Below are 20,664 nucleotides of genomic sequence, written 5' to 3'. Positions count from 1 at the left end.
ACGAGAAACCACCCTGGTGTGTGGCCGGCCGAGTCATAATGGCCAGCCACAGACCAATGTCCATCTGATCCCAACCGATAGACGGCCGGACCGCCAAGCGTTGGCGGAACTGCTCATCGTACCGCCACCAGCCCAGACCCCCATAAGTCCGACACGCGCTCCAGATGAGATCCTGATACGCAAAAAGTGCCGAACATTTTTCAGGGCACTTTTCGCCTATCACACTAGCCAGAATAGAAAAGGCGCGGATCCAATTCCCAAAGGTCTTTGGAATCCGCCGATACCGAAACTTCTCTTTCTCCTTCTCCTTGTCCTTATCCTTCTCCTCCGTCGCAGGGGGAGGAACCTCCTCCAGCGGCAGAAGGGAGAAAATCTCCAGGAATTCCCCCTTCCAGATCTTCTCCTTAACCTCCTGTTTTAAATGCAGCCCAAGCGGGCCCGACCAACACATGTAGGCCGCCCCACGAGCCACGTCCGCCACCCCCAAAGCCGCATCTACAACCGGCAACGAGCCAAGAACCGCAGCAGACCCGCCAGCTGGCGGGGCCGCCGCCACCGGAACCCCGGGGGCCACCGGGCCAGATGGCCCGGCTCCAACAGTCCCCGCCACAGCAGGCGCAGAAAGGGAAACCGAACCTAAAGACCCCACGCCACCCCCAGGTTGCTCCCATACGGACCTAACCTGACTATCCAAACCTGAACCTGACGGACCAGCACCCCCGCCGCGCTCCCACGCATCCAAAAAACCCCTCAGACCCGAAAGAAAAGCACCCATAGAAGAGCCCGAGCGACCCTCCACCCCGGCTCCCAAGAGGCCCACAGAAGTAGAAGGCAACTCACCGCCAAGCGACCGGCAGACCTCCTGCGGCGCCGTAGCCGAAGCCGTATTGCTAGAAGGTCCCTGAAGTCCTGGTCCCAGCAGCGGCGAAGCATCCTGCAGCAACACACCAGACACAGCCTGTGTAGAAGAGAGGGGTGAGATCACAGGTCCTGGAACCGTTGCAGTACCAGAAACCACCGGCAGGGGGCCGAAACTTGGCAAGCCACCAGCAGGCGCCGTAAGAAAAGCAGGAAGGGGGGTAGCAAAAGCCTCCTCATCAGAGGAGCCGTAAAGAAGCTGGGAAGACCCCACCAGCCCTTCCCCCTGAGGAGGTAAGCGGGCCGAGGGCCCCAGAGAGAGGGCCAGGTCGTCCCCGGAGGACCCCCCTGCCTCCTCCGAGACAGCCCCCCCAGTAGGACCCCCAGCCGCCCCCCGTATAGCCCCACCGGACCTACTCACCCCCCCCGCGGCTTGCCTGACCCCGGATGGGGCTGCCGCAACCGCCCGCGATGTCCTCTTCGGGCGGGCAGCGGAAACGCCGCCCGCCGCTTCCCGCGCTCCCGCGCGGCCTCCAGCAGGCTCCACAGTTCTGCCGCGGCCACCGGAGCGGCCGCGACGAGGCGCCGCATCCCGCGGCGCCCGTGCAGGCGCCGGGGCCTCCGTCGACGGCCCCGGCAAGGGAGCAGCAGGCCTCGCGAGCCGTGAGGCAGCCTCGCGAGACCGCCGCGAGGACGCACGCCGCCGCCGCCATCTTGGGGACGACGGCGGCGAAGACGGCCGCCCGCCCCGAGGAGACGCCTCCCGGGGCGCGCGCGGCCCGGGGTCCGGACTCCTGCTCCGGTACCGAGCCCCCCCACCCGACACGGGGCTCAGCCGAGCAGGAGGGCGGGCGCGCCGGCGACCCGAAACGCGCCCGCGAGACGGTGCCTCCGCGGCCCCACCAGACCCGGCAGGCACAACAGGCACCGCAGCCTGAGGAAGTAAATGAGCAAACTGCTCACGAAGCGCCCTACCACCGTCCTGGTCCGCACCAGCCCTGAGAGCAGCGAGGATCGCATCCACGTCCATGCTCCAGGCCGTCAGGGTACACCTAAGCACAAGCAGGTAAACTGTTGGCCGTGTCTGCAAAAAGGACAGTGACCGGGGTCACCCAAAGGGCACCTTATATCACCTAGGGTCTCCCACCCCTTAATTAACATACCCCAATCAAAACACGGACATGCCCTGAGCATGCACTAACCCACACACATACATGCTCCCTGTCCATTTAGCTACGCTGATTCCCAGGGGCCTGAATCCTTTATAACACATTACACTGAATGATTGCACTACACAATTTATAGTGTGTTAATATTGTTTATTCAAACATCAATCTATGGAGAACTTTTTAATAATTATATTATTACATGATACTTGGGTCATTCTCAAGAATTAGTAACATCTATGCATCTATGCATATTAATGACCACTGTCCAACACATACCCTCAAGTTTGTGAAAATGGAAATGAATTCATGGAATTTTTTGTTTTATACCATTACCTGGTGTGATATGGTTTCGCTTTGCCATATATAGTAGATTGTGGCAAATAAAAGAGGTGTTATATATATATATATATATATATATATATATATATATATATATATATATATATACATATATATATATAAAAATCTTTTTGGAGACAATGTTTGTTTTAACCAACATTCTTCTATATTTTATATAATTTTATAATAAATGCCACGTGCCATGTTTTTAGTTTTAAGTTTTTGATGAATAGCTCCAAGATTTAGACTGAAACGGCCTTACATTACCATAAATTGGGATAAATTAAGAACATGCTTCCACAATGTAGTTATAGGCTTTACTCCAATTCATTGGAAGTTTCACCACTACTTCCTCTGTCACAGAAAGTATTGGCCCCCATGGGCCACCAATTCCACCATGCTTAGTCAAAAAAACAGAAGATGTGGTCCACAATTATTTATGTATATCATCTCTTTATTAGCAGTTCACTCTAATTGTTGTAATGCAGAACACACACACTTTCCACACTGTTCCATAAATACAGTTCATGAAATAAATATTAAATACACCCCTTTAATAAGCTCATCTTATGTACAATGCATAGCAAAATTATATTGGTCCAAAATGTATACACTTATTAAGATTAACATTTAAAACAATGTAAAACATTCACCAATTGAAGAAAAGAAAAAATGATGAGCGCACGTTTCCTTCTGGGTGCAGGAAAAACACCAAGTTACGATGGAAGATTATGGACATGAAAATTCATTCTCACTTAAAGGTGAAATATATACAGAGAATATAAGAATAGCATTAACATGTGTGATTTAACAAGTACGATGTTGTTTCATTGAACTGGAAGTCAGTTATCGCATTCATTCATCTATTTGTTAAGTAGAGGCTAGAGTTCTTAAGAGGGCATATCCCTTCCAGCTGTAACGGTTTCATCATACAATAATTCATTCTGTACCTGCTGGTGAACATATCACTGGCAGATGGGGAGGTCCCAAGCATCAGTAAAAGTGTCCGATGTTATTATTTTGGGGCAAATATGCATTTAAGGCCAATGATTAAATTGACTTTATTAAACACTTAACTGCTAACGCGGTGTCACTCAGAATAGAAATGGAATGTAAATCTTTCTTCAATGGTTTGTTTGTTAACCTAAGCAATATTATGTGAAAGAAAATAATCCCGCACATTCAATGGTCCTTATATAATTATTTGTATCATTTTTTTTTATAAATTGCATAATCTGCCTTTTTCTACAGGCAGATCCATCAATCAACCAAAGCTCACTATCTACTTAGTTGGTGCGGTCAACTGTAGTCCTCATCATATGCAAACATGTCACCGTCTTAAAACAAAGAATTAAATATATAAATAAAATAACACAAAAATGCACCCAGCTATGCCCATATTCCTGTAGTCACCCCCAAGACCAGTTTTGCAGCAATGCACCTATATAACCAATCAAAATATGACATAAACTTTAATAAATAATCATTACTTTACATAATACAAACAATAAATACCCATAAAGCAGCTTTAATATTGGTAAAATTACAATTCTAAATAATTTAGATTGCCCTTGACCTTGGATGTAAAGTGGATAAGCAGATGAGCCAGGATGAAACATTTTAATTTTCCAACCATCCACTTTTATTTCATACCACTCGATATGACCCAGTTTTTATAGTATCTTGCAAGAAATGTTTTGCGCGTCCAATCTGCATAAGGTTTTGTATACGAAAATGACATAGGTCTGATTTAAAACATGGTTTGCTGTGGATAACATCACAGGATTTCACCAAATGTATGTAATTGTGGTTGCTAAAAACTCCTTTGCGCATAGAATGAAACAGGGAGATTAAAAAAAAATCTCTGATCATAAAATTAACCTTCTTGATCATTTAAGACCTTATTAAATGAAAGGGTTATTTTTTAGATGTTAGCTGTACTTCATCTTTAATAATTCTTTATATCTCTTGTGTTTCAATGCTAGTAATGACTGCCTTTGTAGCCCCACAACTGCCATTTGTACCGCTGGTTAGTTCTGTAGCTTTTTTATTTGAGAATAAAGAAAATGTAATATTTAACATATCTTTAGCTTCCACCCTTGATCAACTTTCATAAGCTGTTTTTTTTAGAAATAAGATAAATCTTCCTATGTTTTGTTCCCAATATTTTGTTCATTTTATGTGGCTCTTGTACTGATTTAGATAATACTGGACATATCAATTTCCAGAACAAAGAAGAGAAGTAAATTACAAAGTAGCAACATATAATACACACAAAAAATTTGCTACAAATGTCTTAACCCCTTAATGACAAAACCCGTACATGTACGGGCTCAAAATGCATTGTTGTCAATGGGCTTTGGGACCGCTCATTGTCCTTAAGGGGTTAATAACATGGTGGGTCTAATGTCCAAAAAGACATGATGGATGCCTTTTATGGACTGGATTCTAATAAACCTGCACATACCAAAAGAAACCCTCCCTACCTTTTGATTCTCTATGTCCAAACGGTTATGTTTGCTGTTTACCCATTATACGGTGCTGTGGAATATGATGGCAATATATAAATTGATAAATAATACACCATATAATATTTACTGGGTAACTAGAAATGACACCCACGCAGACTAGTTCTTTGGCGAAATGAAACCCTTGCCATGGACAATAAATTTATACTGTGCACATTTCCAACCGGGGACGTTAATCAGTACTTATAATTGTGTTATGGCTACACAGCACACAGTACATAAATAATAATTACGGACAATACATTGCAGGTTAAAGCTGGCCTCCCTCATTTGTATTTAAATGGTACCCTTATCTCATAATGGGTTTACTATCCTACTTGGCCAAGTTATTGATAAAATGTAAATAATTCTGTCCTAAAACATATTATATATTAAACAAGTGAAACTAGAAATACTGGAAAACAATATTAGCAAGATTATATTTTTTTAAATTAATTGGATGGCTGCGACTTAATCCAGTATGAAGTAATATTAATAAATACTAAAATAAATAATTAAATAAATAGCATAGCAAGTGCAGATTATTATTATCATTATCATTGGAACTGTTCTTATTTCATAATTAATAGAATAATTGTAATTTTTGGTTGTGACAAACTTGCTCTTGGAACAGATGAAAAATATCTAGACTTAATATCATATATGATCAAAAGCATACTGTCAGCATGGTTTACTGTAGCCCAGATGGGTCCTATTCATGAAAAGGGACTCAGCAGAGATTATGAGCCATCTGAACAACGATATTGTAAACGTTAAACTATAGAGATGGGAAATTCATTTATTGCTTCAACCCGCTGCGTCTGGCTGTTGAGATCTGTTTTAAGTGAACTTTTTTTTAAAATAACTCCTGCAATGCAAGACATCGACTGGATATATCAAATGTCATTGTTATATTGGAGAAGGGAGATGCTCCATTTCCAAGCAGTACTTAATGTACATACGTTGTGGGAGTCTAAGGGGATTTGGACAGCTGACTCAACATCTAGAAATGTTAACGGTGACAAAGTCACATGCTTGCCATTCCACGTTGGTTTCACTGAGTCATGAGAATCTTAAAGGGACTGTTCACATGAGAGCAGGGATTGTTCAGAGCTGAGCTACTCACAGAAGCTTAGGTGAGTCTGTGAGGATATAATTAGAACTCTGGAGCCCTCTTTCCCCCATAGATTTCTCTTTGTTCCACAACTCAGAATTGGATCAATATATATGACCTACCATGTGTGTGTGTGATTGTCAGGACCCTATCAATATGAATAGAGAAGACATGGACCTTTATGATTAATGTATGAGTAGCCAGAGTCAAGAACTTCTTACAAAATAAATCAGAAGTTCTGGGCAATCCCAGGTTGGTCAACGCCTTGTGCTGTCACAGGAATCTGAGCTCTGGCTCCAGCTTCGACTGCGACTCCGACTGCGTTCCCAGGAGCTTCGGCTCCAGTCTCTGCTGCGGCTTCGCCCGCTCCTAGAGCTACGGCTCCTGCTGCTTCTCTCACTGGAGTAGCTGCGGCTCCTGGACCGGCTATGGCTACCATACCAAGAGGGAGTGGTGCTAGCACTGCTGGATGATGATGGGCTGGGTCTGTAATATGGGATAGGACGCTTGCGAGCGCTGTGTGAAGTAAGAAGACAAACATTAGCACAGCTGGTGACAGCAAGGATTCCAGATCAGGATCAGGTCACAATGCTGTGTAAGGACACACATGTTCTAAGAGCTTTCTATTTGTAGACCAAGCACTACTGAAAATGCCTATAACATATTAATGACCTCCCAGGTTTTGGGAGATATAAGATGAACACCTCAGATAAAAGGCAGTTAATCATAGTGTAAACTTTGGTAATGGGCTTGCCACCTTATTATACATATATATACCCTATAAATATGTTAAATTATATGGAAATAGTTATTTGTTTTATATCACTATATAAATGTTTTATTTGCAAAAAAATCTTGTATTGAGTTAGGCGTACTGTTGCTGAATTTTAGATATTTTAATATTTTTTAAATATCTTTTAATATTTTAGCTACTTTACTAGGTAAAAGTGTTTCACAAAAATGTTAACTGTGATTTAAATGCTTAACAGAATACCTCTCCAATTTAAAAAATGCAAATCTTTAGGACTTAAAATTGTAAATACAATCCAGTGTTCTGGGCTTGATTTGGGGCTTGACTCTGGGCTAGATTTGGTATTGTTGAGATTTTTATTCTTGATATGTAAAGAGATTTATATAACCGCACTAATCATTTTATACCAGTATGAAAGTCCAGGGGCTGGACTATAGTCATGCACTTCTCAACCCTGTAGCACTCAGGGATAAATGTCTCGGTAGGTTTTCTTGTACTGCGCATTATTAATTTGTTATTTTGCTGTAAGAACTGGTCATTGAACTGAACATGTATGTGATCAACTGAACATGTATGTGATGTCCAATGTGGATGAACAGGTAGTTTTATCTTGAATTTTGTAATGTTAATAATTTGAATGAAACTACAGGTCCACCCACTTATTTAGTAGTCTTTTCACTCTTTAGCTACAGAACCCAATGGTGTTTTTAGGAAGGCAGCATGGACCAGCCAAGTGCTAAATACCTGGTGATTCTTCTAGCCTCCAAATGGCTTGGGGAATCTCTCCTGCGCTTCCTCAAAGGAGAGTAGGAGCGTCTTCTTCTTCTGTGAGCCCCTTTTCGTGGTTCCTTCTCACTGGAGCTATAGTTACCAAGACGCTCTCGATCCCTATTGAGACAAGTAAGCTAATGAATGCCTGTAGACTCTAATCATACACAGCATTTAATTACTGTATTGTACCACAATAATGCTACATATCATGTTGTAATCCATCAATCAATCAGAACAGATGCCAAACAGTTAAAGATAGTACCTGCTTGGGGTGTAACGAGAATAACTGGGACTCCGTCGTGTCCGCGAACTTTTGCTTTCAGGGCTTTTTACATCTGAGTTTGAGGAGTACCTTGGAGATCGTGAATAGGATCTGGAATAATACAAAATAATGTATACAGAAGCCTGATGGCCATTGCATCATAAACACTTCAGGTGAGAAATAATACTGTTATGCTGAGTGATAAAATGTATGAGGATTGTATCTGATCCTCTGCATGGGTTTACAGCAACAGTGATTAGTACTAGAAAGATTAATATGTCATTTTACTGTAACCCCACAGCACACTAATAAAAGGCAAAACTTTAATGTGCTATTTATTTTCATGGTAGTAAAGAACCTACAGCATTTCAGACAAGCAAACTCTGAGCTGAATAGATCTCCTGCAGGTCAATTTGCTGGGGATGGGAAAAGGTGCAATGCATATGGAGGGTTCTGCAGAATTCACCCATGCAACTGCAAAAGCCAACCATGAAAATTTAAAGGGATCTCTTACCTATCAAATAGAATGAAGTGCAAATGATGGCTGGGGTGTCAATTTAAGAGAGGAACAAGTGAAAACTGTGCAGAGCAGGACAAAAATAAGGCATGATTATGTTATGGGGAATGGTAGACCTAGGCTAGGCATAGGCGGGAGTGAATGTTGATACAGTTACTCCCTACCCATAAGGTTATCACACTTTAGGAAGGTTTATAGACAGAGGATCCAGCCTTGTGAACTGATTTTATCGCATATTAATTTCAAAGATAATCATGAGTGACCTTACCGTGCTTCTGAAGAACTGGATCGGCTTCGTGACTTCCTGCCTGGAGACCGGTAGTGTGATGAGTAAGAACTGTGGGAATGGCTTGAGCTATGAGAGTATGACCTTCGACTGCTAGCATACGATGAGCTTCGTGAGCGGCGACTGCGTCTAGAGTTTCGATCAGGGGACAGGTCTGATGTACTTTTCCGCTCATCTAGGCAACCCGGACAGGAGGAGAGGCCTCTGCAGGAGATTTACCATATGTTACATTTTACTGCTTTAAGCATATAGCAATATACTTTACGAAAAGTAATTGAACCTGTGTTCTCTAACAGATAAAAACAAAAACCTTACAAACTATTTCCTCACAGTGATATTTTGCTTATTGGCAAATAAGTAAATGCCAATGACCAGTGACACCTCATTGCCCCTTTTTCCTAGCTGGCTTTCTGCAGAAAAGCCTTTATCCATCACTCTGTAGACCCTCCATATGGGGAAAGACAGCTTCTAGGAATATCAGTCCAGGATGCACTGTCCATGCAAAACTAAGGTGTTTAGCAAATGGTAGTAGTTGGGCGGTAGTTATAAATGTCCATGCTTGGAGCCCCTTGTACATTAGTTCTGTACTAGACTCATTATTATATTTATGTTGATTTTTAGGGCCTCTCACCTTATATTATATATATATATACCATAAACAATGTTGCCTGGTACAGTCAACAACTACCTAAATCAGCAAAACTGTAACAGTGCAAAAACTCATTGCGCAAGCATAGCTGGCAGAATGCATGTATATCCAAACACTGATCCATTGAGACATGAGTAAGAAATAACAAGGATTTAATCATTTCAGCACCTAAATGCAAGGTTCTACTGGCCAATATAGCATAGTTAAAATCCCTGCATAAAAGCTTGGAACATGGCTGGAAATATATAATGTGCATCTTTTACAGCAACTCTAATTGAAGTCTTGAGTCATTGGGGAATGTTATGGGGATCTGCATGGGGTTTTGATGTCAACTCAGGAAGTTTCAGATTAACATGAGATATTGAGATATGCTTCCAATATTGTTCTTTTCGGCCCACATCATGTCTTACAAATAGCTGTCCAGCTCATTATACTCTTCTCTTGAAAACGAGCGTGACATAAATCCATATGCAATTACAATAGCAGATGTCAAATCCAGATCACTTAAGGTAAAGTGAAACATTTAAATAACGACTTAGAAGTTACAAGCACCTCTGATGCCAAGATGAAATGTTTGGGCAATCAAACATTCCAATTTAGTTGTCATGAGTGACATCGTTTTCCTGAACTGGTGCAGCTACAGAAAAGTACTTAAAACGTAATCTGACTTCTAAAACTCAGTAGCTTAGAAAGACAAAGAACCAGTATGGTGACTTAATCATTTAAGACATACAGGTGTCAGTTGTAATTACACAACGATTAGGTATATAATTCTAGGAGAACATTGGCTAATAGCATCATAGTGGAATAAAAATATGTTCATAATAAGTAAAATGATTACCAAGAGAGTACGATTTTAAAACTAAAAGGATTTGTGTGCTTATAGCTTCCTGCAGTCCTAGTCATCACCAATAACAAAAAGCCTTAAATGCGAAAGCACTATAGTAATTGCTGTTTAATTAGTTGTCATTCATTTCTTGTCACCTTTTATCTGGTGTCTGGTTGTCAGCCAAAAGCTGTGTTGAATCCTTGGTAAAGGAGAAACAACTGGCCGATGAATTCCCTGAATCAGAGATGTTGTCGCTATGGCCATTTGGAGTTTTCCCAGAGGAAGGGTCATGCCCAAAGCCTTGATGGGTTGGGCTGTCTTTGTCCTGATTGACTTTCAACCTTGAAGAGCTTGTCTGTGTCGAAGGAGGGGAGCATGTATCGTTCCCAGAGTCATATTCGTGGGTATTTTCCTTTGGACAACCTCCTTGACTCTCTGTTGTGACCAAAAGACCAGGGACTGTTTGGGAAATCTGAAAACACAACAGAACGTTGACATATGCTGAACCTAACCCTTGAATGCAAGTTACAATACCAAGATTTTTTTTTCAGAATAGGTCCTCTAAAATTCAAGATATTCTGTATATTTTATTGACTAAAACAAAAACAAGAGAGAGAACGTCGGGCAGGGGAAAAAAAGTAGGAAAAAAAATAGAGAACAAAATATTTCAGAGGAATATGTCCACAGAGGCATCTGCAGACAAGCGAGAAGAGCAATGAGTGATACAGATACCATGCACAGTATTGTCATGCACCCGTAAAAAAACAACGCAAAGACAAAAAGTAGCACTCAAGATGTAGTGAGACGTATTCTATGATAAAGAATTAGCCCTTCATTCAGGTTACAATGGACCGCAACTGTCAATTAACTCCTTAATATTTGTTTTCTTTCAAGTAAATACTAATATTTACTCAAGGAATGTTTATATTAATGTATATTTAATGTAATAAGAAATAGCCTGTGTGTAATTATGTAATTAATTCCTGAAGTGATTCCAGTGATCTTATTCTTGCAGTAATTGCTATTTACCGCACATATTTATTAAGATCACAGCACCACGAGGTAGATTACCTGTAATTCGGTTTTGGAGTCTTTCAATGGCCTAGTATGATCAGGCAGATTAGCTCAGAGGCAAATTTAAACATTAAACATGGGTTCAAGAACCAGAACTGGGGTATAATGGTGTGTCTATGATGCTGTAAGGTTCCAAATTGTACTAGTGTACTGCAAAATACCTTTTTTTAGGTGCCACCAGCACCATCATTCAAACGGCAGAACAGAATATAGCCCTTTCATCACACTATATTCTAACATCAGAGACTATTTAACCTGACTAATCCAGGTTTTCACAGAGGAAATACAAAACTACAGTTTCAATTCCGTACACCTGAACAACATGGTAAGAACCAAGTTTATCAACATGCATTTCTTTTCGAAAGGCTGTCCCCCAACCTTGACATAATGCATGGCTTAATAGGGCTAAATATATACTATGCTATATATAGTGATGTATGCTATTATAAGCTTAAATAGGAAGATATTGTGGGTTCTGCTCAGAAGAAGACAACCTAGTGGATGTGTTAGAATAAAAGCTCTATCATAAAAATACACATAAAGGGGTCCGTTACATTAGTGAGTACATTTTGTCAGAGACAAAGCATTGAAAAGGCAGTTGATTATTACACATTCATTAATGAAACAGAATAAATACATATTAAGACTTTTTCTCACCTAGGATAAATAAAATCAAACCATTTATATAAGGAACTAACATGTATAGTGTCTTGAGTAAATGTTACAATATAGATTTTAGTATTAAATGAGTAAGTCAGCTGGTTTTACATTAAATTATTATTGTTAATACTGTCGGACTGCCATATAAACGGCAGGTAAGAACAATTCGGCCCATCTAGTCTAGATGTAAGACTCAGGTCTTAATCAGTCCTTGACCTTGTCTTTGATTCAGGATAACTTTATGCCATATCTAAGATAAAACCATAACTGAATCTAGCTATGAAAACCATCTGTCACTGGACATGGCATTTCATGCAATCTGTCTCTGGTTTCCAATGATCAAGCAGAGAAGACCTCCTTGGAAGGAGATTCTAAAATGTGATCACACAATGCAATATATTTGTCGGTGAGATTGATAGCAGAGCTCTCACAATACTCATCAGAATAAAAAATAGTTTGCATCTTTTGTAATGCCTTCAAAATAATCATTAAACTTTAATAACATAAACATCTCTTATTTTTCTATTTAGTTGTAAGCAAAGTGACTAGCACAGTGTAAATTAGACCTCCCACTGTGTTAGTGGGACCTGTATATGGTGCCTATCTTTTTGCAACAGGATCAGAGAGGTTGTCCACGTTGACAGGTGATGCCCTAGTATCATTCTATATGCACTTAATGAATTCAATATTTTGAGCTATCACTCACAATTGCGTTGGTAGTTAATGTTATGCTAGGTGAGAAGTTTTGGCTCTGCTAACATGGAATTAATCTGGTGATTCAGAATAATCTATTTAATTTTAGTACTCACAATAATTTGTCCAGACAGTTATCCAAGCAATCAGCCCCTTATACGTCTTCAGCATTTAGAAACATAATTCATCTACGCCAATGTTAAAGCTACTTTAGATGATCTGAAGCACTAATTAATCAAACTTGTTAAAGGGAATCGATCCTTAAAACATTTTAAAATCCTTAGGAGCTAACGGACAAATTGGTACACATGCACAGAAACACAGCATGTTGAAGTATCTACCACTAGCAACCAATCGAGGGGAAAAGCGAAATATTCAGAGTTATTACATACCCAAAATGTTAAAATATTTCCGCGAGTCCGCATAAATTTCTAAGCATGTAACGTAACACCACTATAACATACTTCAGAACACTTAAAGAGTGGGTTTTATCCAATGTAGATTTTTTTTCTTACTACACAGGCTCTAAATTATTACAGTGTATAAATATCTGCCATATGCGAATACAGTATTATGTTGACAAGTTTTCAATAATCTTGCAACCGTTCTGCACTTAGACACAGTTTACATTAAACAGAATTAAAAGGTGCTCATCAATTTATCCTGAATCTGTCAGTTAAAAAACATTCACTAACAACACAGATTTTGAACAAAAACATCTCTTTTACTCTTTACTGTTCACCCACGCAAAATAATTCTGGCTAATCCTTTAGATACTTATTTTCCTCCTTTCATAGCACAGAATCTAGATATACTTGAATAAATGTTGATTTTAATTGGTATTATAAACCTGTCTCACATTGCTTTCATCGTTATTGGCTAGTGACATATTTATTAGCTGTGTATTTAATTCTGAAGCATGACTCGGTGCCTGTTCAAGGTCACAGTAATTACAAAGTATCCTTCGCAGCGGGTGAAAGTCACAATTAGAGAGATGTTCGATAAACACCGTTCTCAAACCATTGTACTGACCTTAAAATTTCACGGTGATTACACTGAATATATTATTCTAGAACTGCTCAGTTAAGATCTCAACAGCATCTTATAAAATCTCTTATGTCAAATGGTACATTTATAGTTCTGTACGCTAGTAAACCTAGGTAATGGTGTTTACGGATTAAAATAAGCCATGTGAATACCATGGAGAAAGCCATCTTAACTTTATCCTTTATTCTCTGTAGTATTCCTCCAGTATGGAAAATTTACTTCTTGTTGTATTGGTGAGGAGAAGGGAGAGAAGTTCAGAACAAGAAACTGATGTGATAATGCCTAGCCAGGGCCGGCCTTAGGGGTGTGTGGCCTGTGCGGCCACACTGGGCGCCATGGCAACAGGGGCGCCGTCCGGTACTTAAATTAAAACATTGGGGTTTTTTTTTGTTTTTTTTCTTCTTAACTTTATTTAACATCCTCCATGTTAAATAAAGTTAAAGCTCGTGAAGTTTTCAGCTACCGCTCGGCGCCCCTCACTCTCCGTTTCATGCTGAGTGCCGGAATATGATATTTCGGTGCTCAGCTGTGAAGCGTGCACCACGGCAGAGCGGGAAGACGGACGCCTCCCGCTTCCACCTCAGGACTCAACAAGGTAACTAAGGATAATGAGTAGGGAGAGGGGGTAGATAGTGAGAAGGAGCAGGGGGGGGATAGTGAGAAGGGGTGGGGGGTAGATAGTAAGAAGGGGCAGAGGGGGTAGATAGTGAGAAGGGGCAGAGGGGGTAGATAGTGAGTAGGAGCAGAGGGGGGAGATTTTATTCCTTTATTTTTTGCCAAAACAATTATGCTGACAAACAAGAAGCACAAACTACACGTAGTGTTATTAAATGAAATAACTTGCTGAACGACACTATGTCAAATGTTCTCTTTAATCTGTAATATTACGCATTTAGTGTAATGTTTTGTGGACAAACACATCCAGAATCGGCAGCTTCTAGAGGAGTATATACTGCAAATGAGTAACTCTACTTATCCAATTCATTACTAATTTACTGATGCATATGATGCATGGCAAAAAAAATTAAGCAAAAAAAAAGTTGAAATAATAAAATAACAAGAAGATGAAACAAAATTCTGATAAGGGGGGATGGGTTCAAAAGCAGAAAGAAAAGGAAAAAAAAAGAAGATAAAGTATACAGATATTTTTCATTTCATTTTCCTTAGAAATTGAATGTTCTTGTTTTTCCCCTGTATTTTCAGATTTAGAAGGTGCCTCTCTCTAAGAAAAAAAGCCCTAACATCTGTCAGGAATCAGCGACTTACCAAGCGGGAACTCCTCCTTTAGTAGGTAAGGTGTAAGAAAAAGGTAACATAATTCCATCATTACATATTACAGGTCAGAAAAAACAAACACACACTCTCCCTTATATCTAGTTCCAGCTGTAGTCTTGAACTATTATTACTCCCTCAACACTTCTATATAACCTTGGGGTGGTCTGGCTCTTGTAAAATTACAACTCCCATCATCGTCAGGGTTACTGAGAATGATGGCGTTCACAACCTGATTTATTTTGTAATGTCAGTCAAAACTGATCTTTATAGAAGGTCCTTGTGAAAGGCTATGTTTGGCTTGGGGATCATCTATTGGATCTTTGATGTTTAGATCATTCAATGTAACACTAGTCATGTTTTTCTTTCTTTTTTTTAATAAGTCCTTAGCAATAATGCTGTTTGACATCTCATAATCGTTGTAAAAACGATGTACAAATGTGTGTTAAAAACCTGGAGTTGCTGAAAAATATACTTGAAACCATTTTCCTACCCTTCTAAAATTGTAAATGTGGAAAACACGTTACTGTGCATTACTTACAAGCATTATAAAGACAGATTATTTCAAAAGTAATATCAATGTACCGTTCGATGTTATTCTGCATATAAAATAAACAACAACAACAACAACACACATTCCAGGGTTTTTTTAGCTAAATCCTCTACAGGCAGCAAAATAACAGGGAGTGAGTTTTCCCACAGCTAGAAATTAATTAGACTTCATAAAGGCCATCTGTTAAGAGGATTCCCAGTTCTGAATGAATAATTACAAAGTAAAAAATAAAGTTTTGGCTAATAAACATAGCTTGAACTGGTTATGATTGCATAATAGCTTTACCTTATTGCCAAACATACAGGTAATGGCAAATAAAAATGTGCATATTTAATTAGGGATGTATTCGGAAAGACAAAACTCTGGATTTACAGTAGGTCTTGTAAAGTTGGGTTTATAAATGTACGATAGTTTTATGATGGGTGTATTTCGGCAAGAGTTTTAATCCGGCCAATGTGTACTATTAAATGCACCTGATTTAATGAACCAGAAGCTATTGCTATAATATGAAGCTTGCTGCCCCCCGCCCTTGTTTATTTAGAGGTCAACTTCCGATGGCCTCAGCTATAGACCTTGTATGGGTAAGAGTTGCAGCAAATCTAGAGGGCCATGGTTTGCTTGGCCCATATTTACTCCCCGTTTAGTTTGTGACATATAAACATAGAAGCTAATGGCCGATAGGGACCATTTGGCCCATCTAGCTTGTAACATATATTTATTGCACATACTGATAGACTGATAAATGACAACATGTACTGGCTGGACTCTCTGAATATACCATCTTGCAAACATTAATACTTCCAATACTCCGTACTTAATCATCGTTCCCAAACTGAGCTCTGTGAATATAGAATACGGGGTTCCTTTGATTTGCCAAGTGCTGGAGGGTTCTGAAAAACACTGCTATGGTCTGACATTATGGAACATTAGTGGGGCTGTACCTGTATTAAGAAATTCCTTTCCCTTCTATTAAAACATTAATCTCAAAAGAGATGCATGGTCTGGCACACGCCTTGGTTTTTTTCCCAGACTCTCAACACCAAAATGGACTGTATAATCTTGTGTATGCCGCTATCCAGTATAGAAGTGGTTTTGTATCTGGGTGTCGGGCGTGTGATCAGTAGAACATCAAAATGTAGTTCAAGAGATTTAAGTCAACGCATTGGGGGAATTCACCACAAATGTGTTAAAAATAACATGTTATCCCTTAAGTCTCAGCAGTTTTCCATACATTGTCTCTATGGGCTCCAGTAACCAACAGAAATGCTGCGGCATAGAAATCATAGAGGACAGAAAACTGCACAGATCTGAACACATAGGAAGGAGTACGTATTTTATTTAGTTTTCATGTTTTTGGTCCTCGATTGATTGTATTGGTCACGCAGCCAAACTGAAAGTTTCTGGCTCTCTTTGTACAGGAATATCATTAACACACAAGCAAACAGCTGTGGCAATTGTTGTAATTAAAAATAGATAATGGCTCTCACCGTGGTTCACTGGAGTCCCAGAGCCTTAGAAATGTCTGTGTAACTGTTTCCAGACCGATAGATGTCAATGATTTTGTTTCTCATGTCTTCTTGAATTTCCTTAGATTGCGGCATCATGTCCTGCTATTTGAGACCTTTTGGCCTACTGCAGTTTGCAAGACAGGCTCTACTTCATTTATGTTTAGATTCAACGGGGCTGACAGTAATCATGTTTGGATGTGTTTAGTGAAATTTAGTTGGTTGACTTAGTAAATGGACAATTACTTTTTTACATTGAACCAGGTTATCTTTGTCAAATATTAAAATTAGTTAGATGATCTGAAACATTTAAATTTCACAAATATACAAAAAGAGATTTGGAAGGGGGGAAATACTTTTCAAAGCATGTACAGATCTGAGGTTCAATGTACTTCTCTGAAGAATCCCCTGTTTAACAATTCCCAGGTTACGTTGTGTTGTTACAAAGTTTGACTAGATCTGCATGCTAAACAACCTTTAATATGTCTAATCAATTCTTCACATGAGCGGTTTGATGCAAATAGCAACACTATCCGCACATAACCGTGCATATAATTTACATCTCTCTGTGTTATCAGCCTGACAATTACAGCAGCAGCGCTAACCAGGGAATGTATAGCTGACATTATGCACTTCTGCAAAACGGATGCAAATCAGATCATTTTAACACAATGTTAAGACTGTCGCTCGTTGAGATTATTCAATCCACTAACTCCATAAATGCAATCCAGTGAGGTACATTAGACCTCAAGAGATTAGAGTAGCATCAGATTTTTAATGAGATTATACAAATGTCATTGAAATATCTGGAGCACTCTGAAATTCTTACTGTTTGAAATCGCTAAGTATATTTTTCAAAGAAAATGAAATGGTAATAACAGGAAAAGTATCAATGTCTCTCATAACTGGCATTTTATTCATAAAGGAAAACTGCCCTCTCTAACTTGGCAATGACATATTCTTTAAACTGGACCAATACCTTTTCCTACGTCCCGTATGTTTCTGTACAACATTGCACGAACAAAACTGGATAATGATGTAAAGTAATATAGGCATGAAACCCATTTGATGGGTAAAGGGACCATCTATCTTGACCTGTTCTCAGAATCTGCATGATTATTCTTCCTCATTAGGTTATCTCTGCTCTATTGTTAAGTTGCTGATTGCTGTTGACTGGTTCAGACAGCCTTGGTAAGGGTGGAATGATTAGAACATAAAGAACCTCAGGACAAACAACTAATTAGAGAAAGCTAGTTGTGCGACGATGAGATAGATCTTCTCTGATGTAATATAGATAATGAAGAAGGACTTCGATAGCAAGGGCTTTACTGCTATGAACAGCTCTGTATGCTTTTTTAAACAGGGAAAGTAACACAAAATATCACAACTACCTACAATGGCAGCATGCAGAAACATTAAGATTATTGGAACTAAATTAAGTAAAATTAACCTTTTTTTAAAAAAAAAACCAAAAAAAACTGCAATATGTTTATTTTTGGGCTCCAATTTATTTAAAAATATTACCTATTTCATATTGAAATAATTTGTCAAATGTCTTTGGTCTTTTTTAACAAAATATTGGTAAACATGTAGGTATGCTTTTATTGCTTTTATATGAATAGATCTAGGATTCTTTAAAGTGCAAAATGAAACAACTATTTTGGAAAAAGCATCAGGTGAATGTCAGGGTCTATTATTAGATGCGTGGATGAATTACTGGGTGCTATTATAACTGGCATCCATGTTCACCGTGCTTGTGTACTGAAAAGTGTATTCACGCTTTACTCTAAGCATTATCCACTGAATATGATAACTGAAGTCCATATACTTACTGATTGTGTTCCCTTTTTATTTTAGTACTTTTTATAACCTAAATATTGTCCTCGTTCTGCATTTCCAGCCGGTAAACTAGCATCTAAAAACATAGAAAGGTAACCCCTAATGGCTTCAACAAAACAAACAAAAATAAAAAGAAATAGATTTCCAATTCAACTAAACTGTTTCTACAACACTGAAGTTTTAATACAAAACAGCAGCTCTCACTGCCTATCCTTAGGAGCTGTGACATTGAGACTGGAAGATAAGAAAATAAGAAAGAATGAATACAAGTCTATGGTAACAGCTTGGTCTGTGCATTGTAAACCCCAGTAGGGAGGTTAGAGACTCTGGAAAGTACATAAAAGCTGCCTCGCTCTACACATTTAACATTTAAAAGCTTTAATGGGCACAGACGAAGACATTGATGGTTACATAGTGTTTAATGAAATAAACCTAATGAAAGCCACTTGGTATTTCTTCCAGTTAAATTTACCCTCTGGGGATTTTTTTTTATAGATGTAGACTGCAATTCATTTAATCAGGAAAAAGGAAATTGATAACCCATGCTGGCATTTAAAGTCATTTATTTTTATCTCTAAAATCACCCCTATCTACCGCAGAATCCTTCTTAGCATTGGAGGGGAGTTAGACGTGGAAATGTCTCTGGCGTCTGAAGTATGGAAGTATCACACTGGCTGTATAACACGGATTATTAGCCGCTGTAAGAGGTTCAATGAACATTTAATACTGTATGTATGCAAAACATGGATAATGCGATAGGTATGGAATGGTTTCAGAGAGGGGCACCTACTAGAGAGAGAAAAGCACAAATCCAATTTTAAATATACTCTTCAAGCCCCGAGGCTTAGCTTTAATAACCAACGTTTTCATACATCATTAGAACTGGAGATAAGCTATCACACAGTAATGCGAATTAGAAAAGATGGGTAAGCATTAAAACAGGTATCCCTAATGGGTTACAATGTTGCATTTATTAAAGAACTGTCTGAAAGAGGTTGTTTACTACAAAGGTTGTTGATGGTAAGTATGAAGGAATATTTTCTAGCTCAAGGTCACTGGCCTTAGATTAATTTGGGGTCCTGGACTTCAGACTTTGCTGGGTCCCGGCCCAAATTTGAAGAATTGTGCTATAGCTGATATAGGCGATATATGAATGCCTTTTTGTCTATACTTCAGTGATGCTGCACTTGGAAGTGATCCAGCCTATCCTTTATCAGACAGAAAGCCTTTCTTTATTAGTATCCTTTGGCATAACCAAATTAAGAAAGGGACATAAAAGTGAAAAAAATGAAAATGTATGATGCAATAAAAGCTTCATGATGTGTGAAGGCTGCATTACCCTTACCCCTGCCCCTGACTCAGAACGTTATAATTTAGAGTGACACAAAATGCCAATAAACGAGACAAGGACGCAAGTGCATTAATATTTCCCTATTATGGGTTCTGACGCACTAGCAATATTCACTTTATTGATTACATGTAGTTAACTGGTAGTATCGAACTCTTTTCTGTGTTTCAAATTCGATTATGTCATTGCTGTTTTGAAAAATTAAAGATCCAGGTTTGAATCTCTATTAGCATAACTCCCAATGTCCCTCTTTAACAGCAACAGTCCATCTCTGGGACCCAAATCCCTTTGCCCTCTTTCCTACCTGCTGTTTGTTGGGTATGAGAGTATCATAGTGGTCTACAGCTCCAAAATTCTCAATAGTATGTCTAGAAACATGTAACTGTGTAAACAAAATATATTTTTGGTAAAAAAAAAAAGCCTTTTCTAGTAATTGGGCTTAATTTCATTATGTTCGTCCGTGGTTGCTTTGTAGTTTGTTCCATTATTTACAAATTCTAAAGTCTTATACATCCCCAGCAACAAGGACTGATTTGTACAGCTCCTCAAGCAGTGTTTGTATAGCTATTTTTTTGTTTGTTTTTCAGATCCATCCAGCACAGTGTATAAGTAATTTGAAAA

The 20,664-nt window shown here is 39.3% G+C and overlaps 1 protein-coding gene across 1 annotated transcript in view; it reads right to left on the bottom strand.

The window, feature by feature from the left end:
- Positions 1-6,115: 6,115 nt before the first annotated feature.
- SRRM4 (serine/arginine repetitive matrix 4) overlaps positions 6,116-20,664 on the bottom strand; it is a 66,013-nt gene continuing 51,464 nt past the window's right edge. Inside the window, exons 9-13 of the mRNA XM_053473469.1 lie at positions 10,208-10,524; positions 8,557-8,778; positions 7,772-7,882; positions 7,483-7,626; positions 6,116-6,503 (exon numbers count right to left, since the gene is read on the bottom strand). Coding sequence (XP_053329444.1) covers positions 6,245-6,503; positions 7,483-7,626; positions 7,772-7,882; positions 8,557-8,778; positions 10,208-10,524 — 1,053 coding nt within the window. The 3' untranslated portion in view covers positions 6,116-6,244. The remainder of the gene's footprint in view (positions 6,504-7,482; positions 7,627-7,771; positions 7,883-8,556; positions 8,779-10,207; positions 10,525-20,664) is intronic.

This window comes from Spea bombifrons, chromosome 1 (genome assembly GCF_027358695.1).
Source record: "Spea bombifrons isolate aSpeBom1 chromosome 1, aSpeBom1.2.pri, whole genome shotgun sequence".
Classification (NCBI taxonomy): domain Eukaryota; kingdom Metazoa; phylum Chordata; class Amphibia; order Anura; family Pelobatidae; genus Spea; species Spea bombifrons.
This window is presented reverse-complemented; position numbering and strand designations above follow the sequence as displayed.